Source organism: Tachyglossus aculeatus, chromosome 11, assembly GCF_015852505.1.
Source record: "Tachyglossus aculeatus isolate mTacAcu1 chromosome 11, mTacAcu1.pri, whole genome shotgun sequence".
Taxonomy (NCBI): Eukaryota; Metazoa; Chordata; class Mammalia; order Monotremata; family Tachyglossidae; genus Tachyglossus; species Tachyglossus aculeatus.
Genome location: NC_052076.1, coordinates 30,090,189 through 30,108,713, shown reverse-complemented (window position 1 = coordinate 30,108,713; position 18,525 = coordinate 30,090,189). Strand labels below are relative to the sequence as shown.

Genomic DNA, 18,525 nt, shown 5'->3' with positions numbered 1-18,525 from the left:
CTGCCATAACCTTCAGTGACTTTGGGATTGGGATGAGGGCAAGCTGAATTTTCCCCATTCCCCCATCTCTCCGCCCCGACCAGGTTCAAAGGTGCCTGTGTTCAGCCCCTCCGGGACCCATGCCAAGCCCACCCACCCATCACCACCATGGCCTCCATTACACAATGCACACAACAAATGCTCAATAAATTGATTGATAATGATCAAAGAATTGATTCTTGATCCAGGACTTTAGTGGGTTCCTCTAGATGGAATAAAACCCACTGGGCTCATATTGCATCTAGGCTGCTTTTAGATGCAGGCCTAGACCCAACTCTTCTCTTTCCACTGCATCGCAGCAGGTATAACAGTGTGTGCACATGGGGTGGCCCAGTGTCTATGAGGGTGTACGAGGATCAGCATGTTGGTAGGTGCCCCAGGGTGTGTACATGGGTGAACCAGTGTGTGTATGTGGGGGGTATCAGTGAGTGTACATGGGTATGCCCACGTATGTATCCATGTGTATATGTGGGTGTACCGGTGTGAAGGGGTGTCACAGTCTGTGTGTTGTTGCGGGGGTGAATCAGTTTGTGTACACAGTTGTACTATACCCAGTCTACCAGTCTGCATGGCTTCTCCAAACAGCACTTTGACCTCCACCCGGTCCTTTGCATCCAAGTTTTATTTGATTCTTATTTAAGGTCCCTGGCCATGCTTCCTGCAAGCTTCCGGACATGGGTTTAAACACACATTGCACGCCTCCCCAACCCTCCTGAGGGGCCAATCATGACAGTTTCTCCACCAGGAAAAGGGATTAAAACTGAGCTGGGCTGGCTGGGAAGCTGGGAGGAGCCAGGGCAACTGGCTAAGACTGTGAGCCCGTTGTTGGGTAGGGACCGTCTCTATATGTTACCGACTTGTACTTCCCAAGCACTTTTAGTACAGTGCTCTGCACAGAGTAAGCGCTCAATAAATGATTGAATGAATGAATAATAATAATGATGGCATTTAAGCGCTTACTATGTGCACTGTTCAAAGCGCTGGGGAGGTTACAAGGTGATCAGGTTGTCCCATGGGGGGCTCACAGTCTTAATCCCCATTTTACAGAGGAGGAAACTGAGGCACAGAGAAGTGAAGTGACTTGCCCAAAGTCACACGGCTGACAATTGGCGGAGCCAGGATTTGAACCCATGACCTCTGACTCCAAAGCCCGGGCTTTCCACTGAGCCACGCTGCTTCTCTAATGAGAATGAATGAGTCAGATGACCTGGCTTTGAACCCTGGCTCTGCCACTTGGCTGCCGCGTGACCTTGGGCAACTCATTTCACTGGGGCTCAGTTTTCTCATCTGTCAAACAGGAATTCAATACCTGTTATTATTAATAATAATAATAAGAATCAGAAGAATTGTATTTGTTAGGTGCTTACTATCAATCATATTTATTGAGCGCTTACTGTGTGCAGAGCACTGTACTAAGCGCTTGGGAATTACAAGTACAAGGAAGTAGTACAAGTACTATGTGTCAAGCGTTGGGGAAGATACAAGCTAATCAGGTTAGACACAGTCCATCTCCCGCATGCGGTTCACAGTCTTAATCCCCATTTTATAAATGAGGCAACTGAGGCACATATAAGTAAAGTGACTTGTCCAAGGTCACACAGCAGACAAGTGGTGGAGCTGGGATTAGAAGCCAGGTCCTTTTGACTTTCAGGCTCATGCTCTTATCCACTAGGCCATGATGCTTCACTAGGTCATGCTACCTGTTCTCTCTCTGCCTTAGACTGTGAGCTCCATGTGGGTCCAGGACTGTGTCCGTCCTGATGATCCTGTATCTACCTCAGTGCCTAGTACAGTACTTGGCACATAGTAAGTGCTTCACAAATACTACTGTTACTGGGATGAGGGCAGGGAGGCGAGGCAGGCAAAGGAATAGGCCTTGATTAGCTCTCCCAGGGGCTGGCCATCTTCCCTGAAATCATGAGGCGCCAATGATGCGATGAGGCAGCAAATGCATTTCCAAATCATTTCATCCCAATGCCGGGAAGACCCTACCCCTGAACCGGAAACAACGGGCTCCCGCCGGAGGTGGAAATCCAATTCTGACAGCTGTGGGAGTGGGGAAAACCAGCCCTGTGGGTGAAACCTGTCAAATACTTTCTCCTCCCCAGCATCCCAAGACATCAGGGAACAAACATTGCTCGAGGGGGCAGATCGACATAATGGAAAGGTCTTGAGATGCTCCGAAAGAACTGAATTTGAATTATATTGAGATGGAGGACTGGTTCCCCAAGAAGTGATCACTCCCCCTTGTAGACCACTATGTTCTTGTCAGTTTCGTGCACTGTGACTTTATACAGAGCTCCCTCTGGCAGGAATCTCTGAAGGCTTTCCCAGATATACACAGCAACATTTTCAGTTGTGCTGGAGAGAGAGAAGGAGGGGGAGAGAGACAGAGAGAGAAATGGCACCATTAAACTACACACTGTAGACTGTAAGTTAGACTGTAAGCTCGTTGTGGGCAGGGAACATATTTGCCAACTCTGTTATAGTACACCATCCCAAGTGCTTAGTACAGTGCTCTGGACACAGTGAGCGCTCGATGAATACCACTGATTGACCAAAAAATAATACCTATGGTATTTGTTAAGCATTTACTATGTGCCAAGCACTGCTCTAAGTGCTGGGGTAGAGACAAGCTAATCAGGTTGTCCCACGTGGGGCTCAGTCTTAATCCCCATTTTACAGATGAGGTAACTAAGGCACAGAGAAGTAAAGTGACTAGGGGTCACACAGTACACAAGTGGAGGAGCCGGGATTAGAATCCACATCGTCTGACTCCCAAGCCTGGGGTCTATCCACTAAGCCATGCTACTTCTCGATCAAATGCGATTAAGCACATCTTGCACGAGGGCGATTGTTTTCTTCTGGCCTGAAACTTCCTCCCCTTATATACGACAGATTACCACTCTCCCCGCCTTCAAAACCCTCCTCAAACCACATTGCCTCCAAAATGCCTTCCCTGATTATGCCCCCATTTCCCCTACTCCCCCTTCTGCGTTGCCCATGCACTTAGATCAGTATTCATTCAAACTTATTTATTGAACGCTTACCGTGTGCAAAGCACTAAGTGCTTGGGAGAATACAATATAACAATGAACAGATACATTCCCTGCCCGCAATGGGTTTACCCTTTAAGAACCTGATATTCGCCCCCGACCCCTCAGCCCCACAGCATACATACCCATCATTTGTTTTAATGCCCGTCTCCCCCTCTAGACAGAAAGTTTGTTATGGGCAGGAGACACGTCTACTAACTCTGTTGATTGTACTCTCCCAAGCGCACCCAATAAGCACTTACTAAACACCACCGATTGACTGATCTCCTCACTTGGCAATAAATCGCCCCTTCAGCCTTCATCTCCCTACCTCCGGGCCTCGTTCCGGGCCGGTGGTTAGGGGGTGGCCGCATCTGGACCCCTGCCATCCCAGAGTACCCACCTTACAACATTCTCAAAGTAGGGCACATCTTGATCCAGGTTCTTGTGATCTAGGGGTTTCATAATCGCCTCCTGGAGCCACAAACAAGGCACTGTTGAGGTCAGCTAGGAATCAGGCCCCTTCCCGGCCCCAAGACCACCCTGGGGTCCCAAAGATGAGTGAATAACGCCGGAATATTCTTCCCATCTGTTCCAGGGAGTTTAACACTGCTGCCTGAAACACCCCCAAACTATGGAGGTTCCCCGACTACGGGCCCCAGAAACACGAGGACAAACATCCCCCAGAGATACAAAGAACGAAACACAGCAAAGTGACCAAAGTCATGAGTGAATAAACAGCGACGTATTCCACTTGGAATCACTTCACTTTTGGAGGAGAGAGCACTAGGGCTCCCTAGGACCTAGTCCCTTCAAAAACGATCTTAATAATAATAATAATGATGGTATTTGTTAAAGCGGTTACTGTGTGCCAGGCACTGTAGTAAGCACTGGAATGGCTACAAGCAAATTAAGTTGGACAGAGTCCCTGTCTCACGTGGGGCTCACAGACTCAATCCCCATTTAACAGATAAGGTAACTGAGGCCCAGAGAAGTGAAATGACTTGCCTAGGGTCACACAGCACACAAATGGCAGAGTTGGGGTTAGAACCCATGACTTTCTGACCCCCATGCCCGTGTTCTATCCACTATGTCACGCTGCTTATAATAATAATTAGAATTTATTAAGAATTTACTATGTGTCCAGCACTGTTCTAAGCACCGGGGTAGATGCACAATAATCAGGTCGGACAGAGTGGAGGAGTTCAGTAGCCTTTCTTTCAAAATTTGGGAAGAACAGACAGTTCATAAATGCAGAACAATTGGGATTTCCCAGCATTTGAAGCAGTTTACGTTAACAGCCTCAGTGACACCCCTCTAGACTTCAAGCTCCTTGTGGTTAGGGAATATGTCTACCAAGCAGGAAGGGGAAGCAGTGTGGCCTAATAGAAAGAGCTTGGGCCCAGGAGTCAGAAGGCCCTGGGTTCTAATGCTGACTCCGCCACCTGCCTGCTGGGTGTCCTTGGGCAAGTCACTTCACTTCTCTTTGCCTCAGTTTCCTTGGCTGTAAAATGGGGATTCAATACCTGATATCCTTCCTACTGAGACTGTGAGCCTCATGTGGGGAAGGGACTTGTGTCCAAACTTATTATCTTGTATTTAACCCAGAACTTAAGAGATACCATCATTATTAGTATTACCAACTCTATTTTACTGTACCCTCCCAAGCACTTAGTACAGTGCTCTGCACATAGTGGGGGCTCGATTGATTGACATTTGCCAGAGTAGTGACTGCCTTTTTTGGGGCTGATCATTCATTCATTCATTCAATAGTATTTATTGAGCGCTTACTGTGTGCAGAGCACTGTACTAAGCGCTTGGGAAGTACAAGTTGGAAACATATTCATTCATTCAATCGTATTTATTGAGCGCTTACTGTATGCAGAGCACTGTACTAAGCGCTTGGGAAGTACAAGTTGGCAACATATAGAGACGGTCCCTACCCAACAGCGGGCTCACAGTCTAGAAGGGGGAGACAGACAACAAAACAAAACATATTAACAAAATAAAATAAATAAAATGAATAGAGTAAATATGTACAAATAAAATAACTAGAGTAATAAATACGTACAAACGTATATACATATATACAGGTGCTGTGGGGAGGGGAAGGAGGTAAGGCCGGGGGGATGGGGAGGGGGAGGAGGGGGAGAGGAAGGAGGGGGCTCAGTCAGGGAAGGCCTCCTGGAGGAGCTGAGCTCTCAGTAGGGCTTTGAAGGGAGGAAGAGAGCTAGCTTGGCGGATGTGCGGAGGGAGGGCAGGCCAGGCCAGGGGGAGGACGTGGGCCAGGGGTCGACGACGGGACAGGCGAGAATGAGGCACAGTGAGGAGATCAGCGGCAGAGGAGCGGAGGGTGCGGGCTGGGCTGCAGAAGGAGAGAAGGGAGGTGAGGTAGGAGGGGGCGAGGTGATGGACAGCCTTGAAGCCCAGGGTGAGGAGTTTTTGCCTGATGCATAGGTTGATTGGTAGCCACTGGAGATTTTTGAGGAGGGGAGTAACATGCCCAGAGCGTTTCTGCACAAAGACGATCCAAGCAGCGGCGTGAAGTATGGACTGAAGTGGGGAGAGACAGGAGGATGGGAGATCGGAGAGGAGGCTGATGCAGTAATCCAGTCAGGATAGGATGAGAGATTGAATGAGCAGGGTAACGGTTTGGATGGAGAGGAAAGGGCAGATCTTGGCCAATGTTGCGGAGGTGAGACCAGCAGGTTTTGGTGACGGATTGGATGTGAGGGGTGAACGAGAGACCAGAGTCGAGGATGACACCAAGGTTGTGGGCTTGTGAGACGGGAAGGATGGTAGTGCTGTCAACAGTGATGGGAAAGTCAGGGAGAGGGCAGGGTTTGGGAGGGAAGATAAGGAGTTCAGTCTTGGACATGTTGAGTTGTAGATGGCGGGCAGACATCCAGATGGAGATGTCCTGAAGGCAGGAGGAGATGCGAGCCTGGAGGGAGGGAGAGAGAGCAGGGGCAGAGATGTAGATTTGGATGTCATCAGCGTAGAGATGATAGTTGAAGCCGTGGGAGCGAATGAGGTCACCAAGGGAGTGAGTGTAGATCAAGAACAGAAGGGGACCAAGAACTGACTCTTGAGGAACCCCTACAGTAAAGGGATGGGAGGGGGAGGAGGAACCCGCAAAAGAGACTGAGAATGAACGGCCGGAGAGATAAGAGGAGAACCAGGAGAGGACAGAGTCTGTGAAGCCAAGGTTGGATAGCGTGTTGAGGAGAAGGGGGTGGTCCACAGTGTCGAAGGCAGCTGAGAGGCCGAGGAGGATTAGTACAGAGTAGGAGCCATTGGATTTGGCAAGCAGGAGGTAATCAGTAACCTTTGAGAGGGCAGTTTCCGTGGAATGTAGGGGACGGAAGCCAGAATGGAGGGGGTCGAGGAGAGAGTTGGCATTAAGAAATTTGAGGCAGCGCATGTAGGCGACTCGTTCAAGGAGTTTGGAAAGGAATGGTAGGAGGGAGATAGGTGATAACTAGAAGGTGAGGTGGGGTCAAGAGAGGGTTTTTTTAGGATGGGAGAGACATGGGCATGTTTGAAGGCAGAGGGGAAGGAACCAGTGGAGAGTGAGTGGTTGAAGATGGAAGTTAAGGAGGGGAGAAGGGACGGAGCGAGAGATTTCATAAGATGAGAGGGAATGGGGTCAGAAGCACAGGTGGCTGGAGTAGCACTTGAGAGGAGGGAGGAGATCTCCTCTGAGGATACTGCTGGGAAGGATGGGAGGGTAGCGGATAGAATTGAGAGCCGAGGGGTTGGAGAAGGTGGGGGAGTGACTTTGGGGAGCTCAGACCTGATGGATTTAATTTTATTAATGAAGTAGGAGGCCAGATCGTTGGGGGTGAGGGAAGGAGGAGGGGGAGGAACCCGGAGCCAGAGAAGGGAATTAAATGTATGGAAGATCATGCAACTGTCAGACTGCCAAGCAGATGTGAGCCAGACTCAGGACAGGAAAACACTGTCTCCCCACTTTTCCTGCCCAGACTCTCTGACGGAGGAGAGCGAGTCCCCTCCAGGGAGCCACCCCAGCCCCCGCTGCCAGGCGAGTACCAGACTTGGCAGCAAAACATTTCCAGGCCGAGCTACCGGACTTCTTACCTCAATGTCCCTGTTTAGGTCCGTCAGGTTCATGACCATCCCGGAGATCGGGTCAATCTACGGAGAAATGGATGCGGTGAAAGGGATCACGACCCGCTCCCAGCCCACCTCCGAATGGCCAAATCCAGAAATCCGGAGAGGTGGGAAGAGAGCAGGATGTCCGTCAACTGCAACCCCACCCCTGCCCTGGGGGTCCAGGCCCTCCCCAGGGGTCCAGGACCACCCCCTCCACTCCAGGGTCAGGCCCTTCTTAAGGCAGAGCTTGCTGTGGGCAGGGAACATGTCTGTCATATTGTTTTATTGTACTCTCCCGAGAGCTTAGCACGGTTCTAATCCCAATTCCACCACTTGCCTGCTGTGTGACCTCAGGCAGGTCACTTCACTTCTCTGTGCCTCAGTTCCCTCATCTGTACAATGGGGATTAAAACTGTGAGCCCCATGTGAGACAGGGACTGTGTCCAACTTGATTACCTTGTATTTATCCCAGCACTTAGAACATAGTCACATAGTAAACGCTTAACAAATGTCATCATCATTATTATCATTATTATTACTCTGCACCCAGTAAACTCTCAATAAATGCAATTGACTGACAGCCAGAGTGCTGGTCTAGGCACCCAATGGGCACCTAGAAGTTACAAGATGCAAACCCTGGACATGAGAGGCTTATTGGCTCATGCCATCTGGTGAGGAGAAGGTAGAAGTAGATTTATGGAGCACCCATTCGATGCAATGCACTGTACTGAGCGCTTGAGCAAGTACCAAACAAAGAAGTGACACATGCCCTGCCCACAAGATGCTTCCACTATAACAGAGGGGTAGACATTGGGAAGAGAACTTGTCAATCAACTGTATTGTACTGGACTCTCCCAAGAGCTTAGTACAATGCTCTGCACACAGTAAGGGCTCAATAAATACCACTGACTGATGGATACTTTCATTTATGCTAATTGAGAGTAGATATACATCATGACTGTGAGTGAATTAATATACCGCCAGCAAATCCCCATGTCTGGTGTTGGCTGGTAGGATTTATTTTACTTTTCACATGATATTTGTTAAGCATTTACTATGTTCCAGGCCCTATAAGCACTGGGTAGATACAAGCTAATCGGGTTGGAAACTGTCCATGTCCCACTTGGGGCTCACACTATTAATCTCCATTTTACGAATGAGGTAACTGAGGCACAAAGAAGTGAAGTGACTGGCCCAAGGTCACACAGCAGATGAGTGGTGGAGTCAGAATTAGAAGCCAGGTCTTTCTGACTCTCAGGCCTGTGCTCTACCCACTAGGCCACACTGCTTCTAGGCTGGCACAAATAAGAAAGGAATGGGGCAGACACCTTCCAGGCCCAAACACTGGATGATTTGAATAATAATAATAATAATGGCATTTATTAAGCACTTACTATGTGCATAGCACTGTTCTAAGCACTGGGGAGGCTACAAGGTGATCAGGTTGTCCCCCGTGGGGCTCACAGTTTTCATCCCCATTTTACATATGAGGTAACTGAGGCCCAGAGAAGTTAAGTGATTTGCCCAAAGTCACACAGCTGACAATTGGCGGAGCCGGGATTTGAACCCACGACCACGGACTCCAAAGCCCGTGCTCTTTCCACTGAGCCACCCTGCTTCTGGCCACCTCTTCCACCTCCCTGGGGGAGCCCCACTGCCTCAGCACTTTGTACAGTGCCTGGCACATAGTAAGCACTTAACAAATACCATAATTATTATTATTACCATGTGGTCGGGGTCTCCTCACTTCTTTGTGCTCCAGGGGGACCACCCGACAGTCGAGGTGGCTTCCCCCTTCCTCCCAAATCTCCAAGAATGTAGCCTGCGATGACCTGTAGGCATCATTGTGCGCAGAGAATATGTCTGTTCATTGTTATATTGTATTCTCCCAAGAACTTAGTACAGTGCTCTGCACACGGTAAGCGCTCAATAAACACAACTGAATGAATGAATAAATGAAGGAGTGAACCTGGTTCTAGTCATTTGTGGCCTGGGGTTGGGGAGGATCCTGAGAGCTGCCCACTCCCAGGATGGTTTTAATTTCATATTTTCATGTTCTGGATTTAAGTTGTTCACTCCTTTATTGACTCTTATTGTTTCTAATTTATTCCAATTTTTCATGGGCCCTGTCCTCCCTCACTTAGACTGTCTGAGTCCCTTTTGAGGCTAGGACAAATGTCTGAGCTTGAGCTTGTATTTACCTCAACAGTTATTACAGGGCCTGACAAAATTAACATTACACAGAATAGCAATAATAATGACAATAACAATAATGCCACATAAAAGGGGAATTGTAGAGATAACAGAGGCAATAGTCCAGCAGAGCCTGAGAAGCTTATGAATGAGCAAAGATCACGACAAAAACTCAACGCAGAAAATGTAACGGAGTGGGGGAACTCGCCACACTGTCGGACAACGCTTAAGCCATCTGACACACAAAGCCACAAGGAAAAAAAGCTGCACATACCTCTCCTTGTACTGTCACCACAACTGCAGAAAAGAAAACAAGACACCAGAAATGGACTTGACTCTCGACAGGCTTAGGCTAGGGCGGCTGGCCGGCGCAAGGCACGTGAATTAGACCAAGGACTGCTTGTTACCATTTCTGAACAAAACTCTTCAGCTGTTTTTAGACAACTCCTTTTGCCAACAAAACTGGCCGAGACTGGAGGCTTTTGGCAGGACCGAGGCCATGAAAGGGTGGTCAGTCAGTCGTATTTATTGAGTGCTTACTGTGTGCAGAACACTGTACTAAGGGCGTGGCAGAATACAATATAAAAATATGCATATTCCTTGCCCAAACTGAGCTTACAGTCTAGAGGAGGAGATAAACATTAATAGAAATAAACGAAAAATACGGACATAAGTGCAGTAAGGGGGGATGAATAATGGGATCAAGTCAGGACGACTCAGAAGGGAGTGGGAGAAGAGGGAAGGAGGGCTTAGTTAGGGAAGGAACAGGGAACATATGGGCAGGGAACATGTCTACTATGTTATACTGTACTCTCCCAAGGGTTTAGTACAGTGCTCTGCACACAGAGAGCACTCAATATAATAGATTAATTGGTCTGTTTCAGATTCCCCTTCTACCTAAGGTGAGCCTGAAAATAAGGCACAGTCACCCTGTTTATCAACCAATGGTATTTATTAACCACTTACTGTGTGCAGAGCACCATAGGAGGGTACAATACAACAGAGTTGATAGTAGACAAGCTCCCTGCCCCAGTTCTTAGCCTGAAGGTCACGTTTACATGAACTCTGTCCCACAATGTGACTTACCCTCCAAACTGTGTGTCAATCCCTGTTGGGCACAGTCATGTGACTGTTGGCAACCAAACTGGGTGGGGAGATTTGCTCACTGGTTCAAAAATGATAGTTTGGGGAAGTTTTGGAAGGGCTCCCCCGGCCCCCTAAATCTCTGATTCCCAGATGTAGGATGAGAATAATAATAAAAAAAAAATATTTGCCCATGCAAGTTCAAGGGCACTTAAGTGTTTTGAGGGGCGTGACCTGGTTTGCAAACCTCAATTTTATCTGCTAGGGGTTTGTCACAGCACTTGAACTACTTTAAAACATGTTCCCGTATTTATATTTATCTTTTCTCCAGCCCTCTTTATGTCAACATGCCAAGACTACTTAGAACTGATTTAACTTGGGGGAGAACAGAGGTCCTTTCTCTTTGGAACCTGCTTCTTTGCTTGTTCCCCCTCCTACTTAGATTGTGAGCCCTGTGTGGGTCAAGGACTGTGTCCAACCTGATTAACTTATATCTACCCCAGGGTTTACAACAACGTTTGACACAGTGTAAGCACATAACAAATACCATTAAAAAAAAAAAAAAAAACCTTCTGGCCAGTTTGAAGGCATCAGGATTTCTACTGACAAACTCTCTCTCACCTCATGGCCGCACTGGGTGTTTGTCTCTCACCTTTATAGTTATGGCCGTGGCCATTTGGATTGTTGCATTTTCCAAACAGCTTCAGGTTCTCTTCATCGCTCAGAGACTTGCTGACAAAACAAAGGAGGAAATCAGTTGCAAATCTGAGCATGAACCCTACACGCAAACCCTGCATGATAACTCCTTTTTCGTCATTTGTTTTGGGCTTGGGAAATCCAGCATTTTGTGGAAATATCGCCTGGAGTAAGCCACACGAATATCAGAAACCAACTGGTGCCTGTTTCTATATTGGGTCGTACTGCCCACTGAGCTCTCTCAGATAGAAATTAGAGATAAGACCTTAACATATTCACCTCAGTACCAGTGCAACAGACCTGCCTATTTGCTGCTATCCATTTCCAGCCTAGTTTTTATGGCAGAGGACAGGACGTTCTGGGGCAAGTATATCCACGGAGTCGCTATGAATCGGAAACGACTCGATGGCACTTTATAATAATAATAATTCACCACAGGAAGAGGTTTCTACTCTTCCCCTTGAGAGACCTCTGAGCCATTTCCTTCCACCGCCTCCCCGCCTACACACCCCAATAAGGCTATTCAAACTTCTGCACTCCCAGAGGGCTGGTTGGGGTGTCCCATGGAAGAGGCTAATTAAACAGACAAATTTCCAGACCAGGATTCTAGGCCCTAAACCCCGCCTTACCAGTTCCCTCTTATCCCTCTGATCTCTCTCTCCCTCCCTTTCCTCCCCTTCTTTCCCTCCTCTCCCCACTCCCTGAAATCAATCAATAGTATTTATTGAGGGTTTAGGGCACTGTACTAAATGTCTAGGGAGAGTTCAATACAAGAGAGTCCAATACAATTCCCCTCCAAAGCCCCATTGAAAGCCCATCTCCTTCAAGAGGCCTTCCCAGTCTAAGCCCCACTTTTCCTCATCTCCCACTCCCTTCTGCATCACCCTGACTTGCTCCCTTTGGTCTCCCCTCCCCCCACCAGCCCCACAGCACTTATTTATATATTTGCCATTTTCTTTATTTGTATTGTATTTATTTGTATTTTTTTGTGTTATTATTATTGTATTATTTTTGTATTATTATTATTATTTTATTTGTATTATTTGTATTCCAGCGCTTAGAACAGTGCATTGCACACAGGAAGCGCTTAATAAATGCCATTATTATTATTATTATTGATGTGTGCCCCCCCGTCTAGACTGTGAGCTCATTGTGGGCAGGGAATGTCACTATTTATTGTTGTATTGTACTTTCCCAAGCACTTAGTACACAGTAAGTGCTTAATAAATACAACTGAATTGAACTGAACAGAGTTGGTAGACACATTCCCTCTCCTCTCTCTCCCCTGCAACCCCGCACTTGTAGCTGGAACCAGGTGGACTGGTTCCACCTTAGTCTAATAATAATAATGAGTACTTGTTAAGCACTTACTACGAGAAGCAGCATGGCATAGTGTAAGGAGCATGGGTTGGGGAGACAGAGATCGTGGGTTCTAATCTTGGCACTGCCACTTGTCAGCTGTGTGACTTTGGGCAAGTCAATTAACTTCTCTGTGCCTCAGTTACCTCTTCTGTAAAATGGGGATTAAGACTGTGAGCCCCATGGGGGAGAACCTGATGGCCTTGTATCTGCCCCAGAGCTTAGAACAGTGCTTAATAATAATAATGATGGCACTCATTAAGCGCTTACTATGTGCCAAGCACTGTTCTAAGCGCTGGGAAGCTTACAAGGCTATGTGCTTGGCACACAGTAAGCACTTAACAAATACCATTATTGTTATTATTATGATGTGCCAGGCACTGTTCTAAACCCTGGGATGGATACAAGTTAATGGGGTTAATAAGGATGGTATTTTTTAAGCGCTTACTATGTGTGAAGCACTGTTCTTCGGACTGTTGATTGTTGGACACACCCCTGTCCCCCATGGGGCTCACACTCTTCATTCCCGTTTTACAGATGAGGTCACTGAGGCCCAGAGAAGTGAAGTGACTTGGCTTCTCTGTGCCTCAATGTGCTTTGCACATAGCTAGCGCTTAATAAATGCCATTATATTATTCTGTGGGCCTCAGTTCCCTCACCTGTAAAATGGGGATGAAGACTGTGAGCCCCATGGGACAACCTGATCACCGTGGCTCAGTAGAAAGAGCACGGGCTTTGGAGTCAGGGGTCATGGATTCAAATCCCGGCTCTGCCAATTGTCAGCTGTGTGACTTTGGGCAAGTCACTTAACTTCTCTGGGCCGCAGTTCCCTCATCTGGAAAATGGGGATTAAGACTGTGAGCCCCACATGGGACAACCTGATTACCTTGTATCTACCCCAGCGCTTAGAACAGTGCTTGGCATATAGTAAGCACTTAAATACCATTATTATTATTATTATTATTATTCTGTGGGCCTCAGTTCCCTCACCTGTAAAATGGGGATGAAGACTGTGAGCCCCACATGGGACAACCTGATTACCTTGTATCTACCCCAGCGCTTAGAACAGTGCTTTGCACATAGTTTGCACTTAATAAATGCCATTATTATTATCATTATTCTGTGGGCCTCAGTTCCCTCATCTGTAAAATGGGGATGAAGACTGTGAGCCCCACATGGGACAACCTGCTTACCTTGTATCTACCCCAGTGCTTAGAACAGTGCTTGGCACATAGTTAGCACTTAATGAATGCCATTATTACTATACTGTGGGCCTCAGTTCCCTCACCTGTAAAATGGTGATGAAGACTGTGAACCCCACATGGGACAACCTGATCACCCTATAACCACCCCAGAGCTTAGAACAGTGCTTTGCACATAGCTAGCGCTTAATAAATGCCATTATATTATTCTGTGGGCCTCAGTTCCCTCACCTGTAAAACGGGGATGAAGACTGTTAGCCCCACATGGGACAACCTGCTTACCTTGTATCTACCCCAGCGCTTAGAACAGTGCTTTGCGCATAGTTAGCGCTTAATAAATGCCATTATTATTATTCTGTGGGCCTCAGTTCCCTCACCTGTAAAATGGGGGATGAAGACTGTGAACCCCCCATGGGACAACCTGATCACCCTGTAACCACCCCAGAGCTTAGAACAGTGCTTTGCACATAGTTAGCGCTTAATAAATGCCATTATTATTATTATTCTGTGGGCCTCAGTTCCCTCAACTGTAAAAGGGGGATGAAGACTGTGAACCCCACATGGGACAACCTGCTTACCCAGTATCTACCCCAGCGCTTAGAACATCATCATCATCAATCGTATTTATTGAGCGCTTACTATGTGCAGAGCACTGTACTAAGCGCTTGGGAAGTACAAATTGGCAACATATAGAGACAGTCCCTACCCAACAGTGGGCTCACAGTCTAAAAGGGGGAGACAGAGAACAAAACCAAACATACTAACAAAATAAAATAAATAGAATAGATATGTACAAATAAAATAAATAAATAAATAGAGTAATAATAGAATAGTAATAGTAGTAATAGAACAGTGCTTTGCACATAGCGCTTAATAAATGCCATTATTATTATTCTGTGGGCCTCAGTTCCCTCACCTGTAAAATGGGGATGAAGGCTGTGAGCCCCACATGGGACAACCTGCTTACCTTGTATCTACCCCAGCGCTTAGAACAGTGCTTTGCACATAGTTAGCGCTTAATAAATGCCACTATTATTATTCTGTGGGCCTCAGTTCCCTCACCTGTAAAATGGGGGATGAAGACTGTGAACCCCCCATGGGACAACCTGATCACCCTGTAACCACCCCAGAGCTTAGAACAGTGCTTTGCACATAGTTAGCGCTTAATAAATGCCATTATTATTATTATTATTCTGTGGGCCTCAGTTCCCTCATCTGTAAAAGGGGGATGAAGACTGTGAACCCCACATGTGACAACCTGCTTACCCAGTATCTACCCCAGCGCTTAGAACATCATCATCATCAATCGTATTTATTGAGCGCTTACTATGTGCAGAGCACTGTACTAAGCGCTTGGGAAGTACAAATGGGCAACATATAGAGACAGTCCCTACCCAACAGAGGGCTCACAGTCTAAAAAGGGGAGACAGAGAACAAAACCAAACATACTAACAAAATAAAATAAATAGAATAGATATGTACAAATAAAATAGAGTAATAATAGAATAGTAATAGTAGTAATAGAACAGTGCTTTGCACATAGCGCTTAATAAATGCCATTATTATTATTCTGTGGGCCTCAGTTCCCTCACCTGTAAAACGGGGATGAAGACTGTTAGCCCCACATGGGACAACCTGCTTACCTTGTATCTACCCCAGCGCTTAGAACAGTGCTTTGCACATAGTTAGCGCTTAATAAATGCCATTATTATTATTCTGTGGGCCTCAGTTCCCTCACCTGTAAAATGGGGGATGAAGACTGTGAACCCCCCATGGGACAACCTGATCACCCTGTAACCACCCCAGAGCTTAGAACAGTGCTTTGCGCATAGCTAGCGCTTAATAAATGCCATTATTATTATTCTGTGGGCCTCAGTTCCCTCACCTGTAAAATGGGGATGAAGACTGTGAACCCCACATGGGACAACCTGCTTACCCTGTATCTACCCCAGCGCTTAGAACAGTGCTTTGCACATAGCGCTTAATGAATGCCATTATTACTATTCTGTGGGCCTCAGTTCCCTCACCTGTAAAATGGGGGATGAAGACTGTGAACCCCCCATGGGACAACCTGATCACCCTGTAACCACCCCAGAGCTTAGAACAGTGCTTTGCACATAGTTAGCGCTTAATAAATGCCATTATTATTATTATTATTCTGTGGGCCTCAGTTCCCTCATCTGTAAAATGGGGATGAAGACTGTGAGCCCCACATGGGACAACCTGATTACCTTGTTTCTACCCCAGCGCTTAGAACAGTGCTTGGCACATAGTAAGCGCTTACTAAATACGAGCATTTTATTTATTTTTTATATTGATGACGATGAAGGTCACACAGCCGACAAGGGGCGTTGGCGGGAAGAGAAGCCAGGTGCTCGAAGCCCCGCCCCCTCACCTGTGGAGCCGGTGGCACGCGCTGAACGTGGCGCAGCGGGAAATCCGCGCGCGCCGGCTGCGGCACGCGCCCGCGGCGTTCGCCATGACCCGGATGAGCAGCAGGGCGAGGCGGACTTCTGCGCCTGCGCAGTCACCCCCCCCCGCCCCACAGCCCGCCTCCCGATTGGCCGGTCACGGCCAGGGGCGTGGCCTGTTGTGGGAGGGGCGTGGCTTCCACGATGCCCCGCCCCTCCTCCCTCCCCGCCTCAGCGCGCGCGCGCGGCCTTCCTCACAGCCGTAGCCACCTCCATTCATTCATTCATTCATTCATTCATTCATCATCATCATCATCATCATCATCATCAATCGTATTTATTGAGCGCTTACTATGTGCAGAGCACTGTACTAAGCGCTTGGGAAGTACAAATTGGCAACATCTAGAGACAGTCCCTACCCAACAGTGGGCTCACAGTCTAAAAGGGGGAGACAGAGAACAAAACCAAACATACTAACAAAATAAAATAAATATCATCATCATCATCAATCGTATTTATTGAGCGCTTACTATGTGCAGAGCACTGTACTAAGCGCTTGGGAAGTACAAATTGGCAACATATAGAGACAGTCCCTACCCAACAGTGGGCTCACAGTCTAAAAGGGGGAGACAGAACAAAACCAAACATACTAACAAAATAAAATAAATAGAATAGATATGTACAAATAAAATAAATAAATAGAGTAAAAAAATATGTACAAACATATATACATATATACAGGTGCTGTGGGGAAGGGAAGGAAGTAAGATGGGGGGGATGGAGAGGGGGACGAGGGGGAGAGGAAGGAAGGGGCTCAGTCTGGGAAGGCCTCCTGGAGGAGGTGAGCTCTCAGCAGGGCCTTGAAGGGAGGAAGAGAGCGAGCTTGGCGGATGGGCAGAGGGATTGGGGGCATTCCAGGCCCGGGGGAGGACGTGGGCCGGGGGTCGATGGCGGGACAGGCGAGAGCGAGGTACGGTGAGGAGGTGAGCGGTGGAGGAACGGAGGGTGCGGGCTGGGCTGTAGAAGGAGAGAAGGGAGGTGAGGTAGGAGGGGGCCAGGGGATGGACAGCCTGGAAGCCCAGGGTGAGGAGTTTCTGCCTGATGCGCAGATTCATTCATTCATTCACTCACCCCATCGTATTTATTGAGCGCTTACTGCGTGCAGAGCATGGAAGGCCTCCAGGAGGCCTTCCCAGACTGAGCCCCTTCCTTCCTCTCCCCCTCGCCCCCCTCTCCATCCCCCCATCTTACCTCATCATCATCAATCGTATTTAGAGAGCGCTTACTGTGTGCACAGCACTGTACTAAGCGCTTGGGAAGTACAAATTGGCAACATACAGAGACAGTCCCTACCCAACAGCGGGCTCACAGTCTAAAAGGGGGAGACAGAACCAAACATACTAACAAAATAAAATAGAATAGATATGTACAAGTAAAATAAATAAATATCCCTTCCCCACAGCACCTGTATATATTTGTACATATTTATTACTCTATTTATTTATTTTACTTGTACATATCTATTCTATTTATTTTATTTTGTTAGTATGCTTGGTTTTGTTCCCTGCCTCCCCCTTTAAGACTGTGAGCCCACTGTTGGGTAGGGACTGTCTCTATATGTTGCCAACTTGTACTTCCCAAGTGCTTAGCACAGTGCTCTGCACACAGTAAGTGCTCAATAAATACGATTGATTGATTGACTAAGCACTTGGGAAGTACAAATCAGCAACCTATAGAGACAATCTCTAGCTCTCTTCCTCCCTTCAAAGCCCTACTGAGAGCTCACCTCCTCCATGAGGCCTTCCCAGACTGAGCCACCTTTTTTGATGATGGTATTTGTTAAGCACTTACTATGTGCAAAGCACTGTTCTAAGCACTGGGGGGATACAAGGCTATAAGGTTGTCCCATGTGGGGCTCACAATCTTAATCCCCATTTTACAGATGAGGTAACTGAGGCACAGAGAAGTGAAGTGACTTGCCCAAAGTCACACAGCTGACAACTGGCAGAGCTGGGATATGAACCCATGACCTCTGACTCCAAAGCCCGGGCTCTTTCCACTGACCCACGCTGCTTCTCACTTTTTTTCCTTCTCACCCATTTTTCTCTCCTCCTTCCCCTCCCCAGAGCACCTGTATATATGTTTGTACAGATTTATTACACTATTTATTTTACTTGTACATATTTACTATTCTATTTTGTTCTTTTAGACTGTGAGCCCACTGTTGGGTAGGGACTGTCTCTATATGTTGCCAACTTGTACTTCCCAAGCGCTTAGTACAGTGCTCTGCATAAAGTAAGCGCTCAATAAATACGATTGATTGATTGATTGATGATATGCCTCTAGCTTTATTTCTAGATGCATTGAAATAAATGACTTGACACCTGACTG

General features: G+C 47.2%; 1 protein-coding gene across 1 annotated transcript; it reads right to left on the bottom strand.

The window, feature by feature from the left end:
- Window positions 1-1,794: 1,794 nt before the first annotated feature.
- On the bottom strand, window positions 1,795-16,212 carry PTS (6-pyruvoyltetrahydropterin synthase). Its single transcript, XM_038753797.1, has 6 exons — window positions 16,119-16,212; window positions 11,119-11,198; window positions 9,658-9,680; window positions 7,176-7,232; window positions 3,478-3,548; window positions 1,795-2,400 (listed from the first exon to the last, which is right to left on the bottom strand). The coding sequence occupies exons 1-6, from the start codon at window positions 16,202-16,204 to the stop codon at window positions 2,277-2,279; spliced, it is 441 nt and encodes a 146-aa protein (XP_038609725.1). The 5' UTR covers window positions 16,205-16,212; the 3' UTR covers window positions 1,795-2,276.
- Between the last annotated feature and the right edge of the window lie 2,313 nt (window positions 16,213-18,525).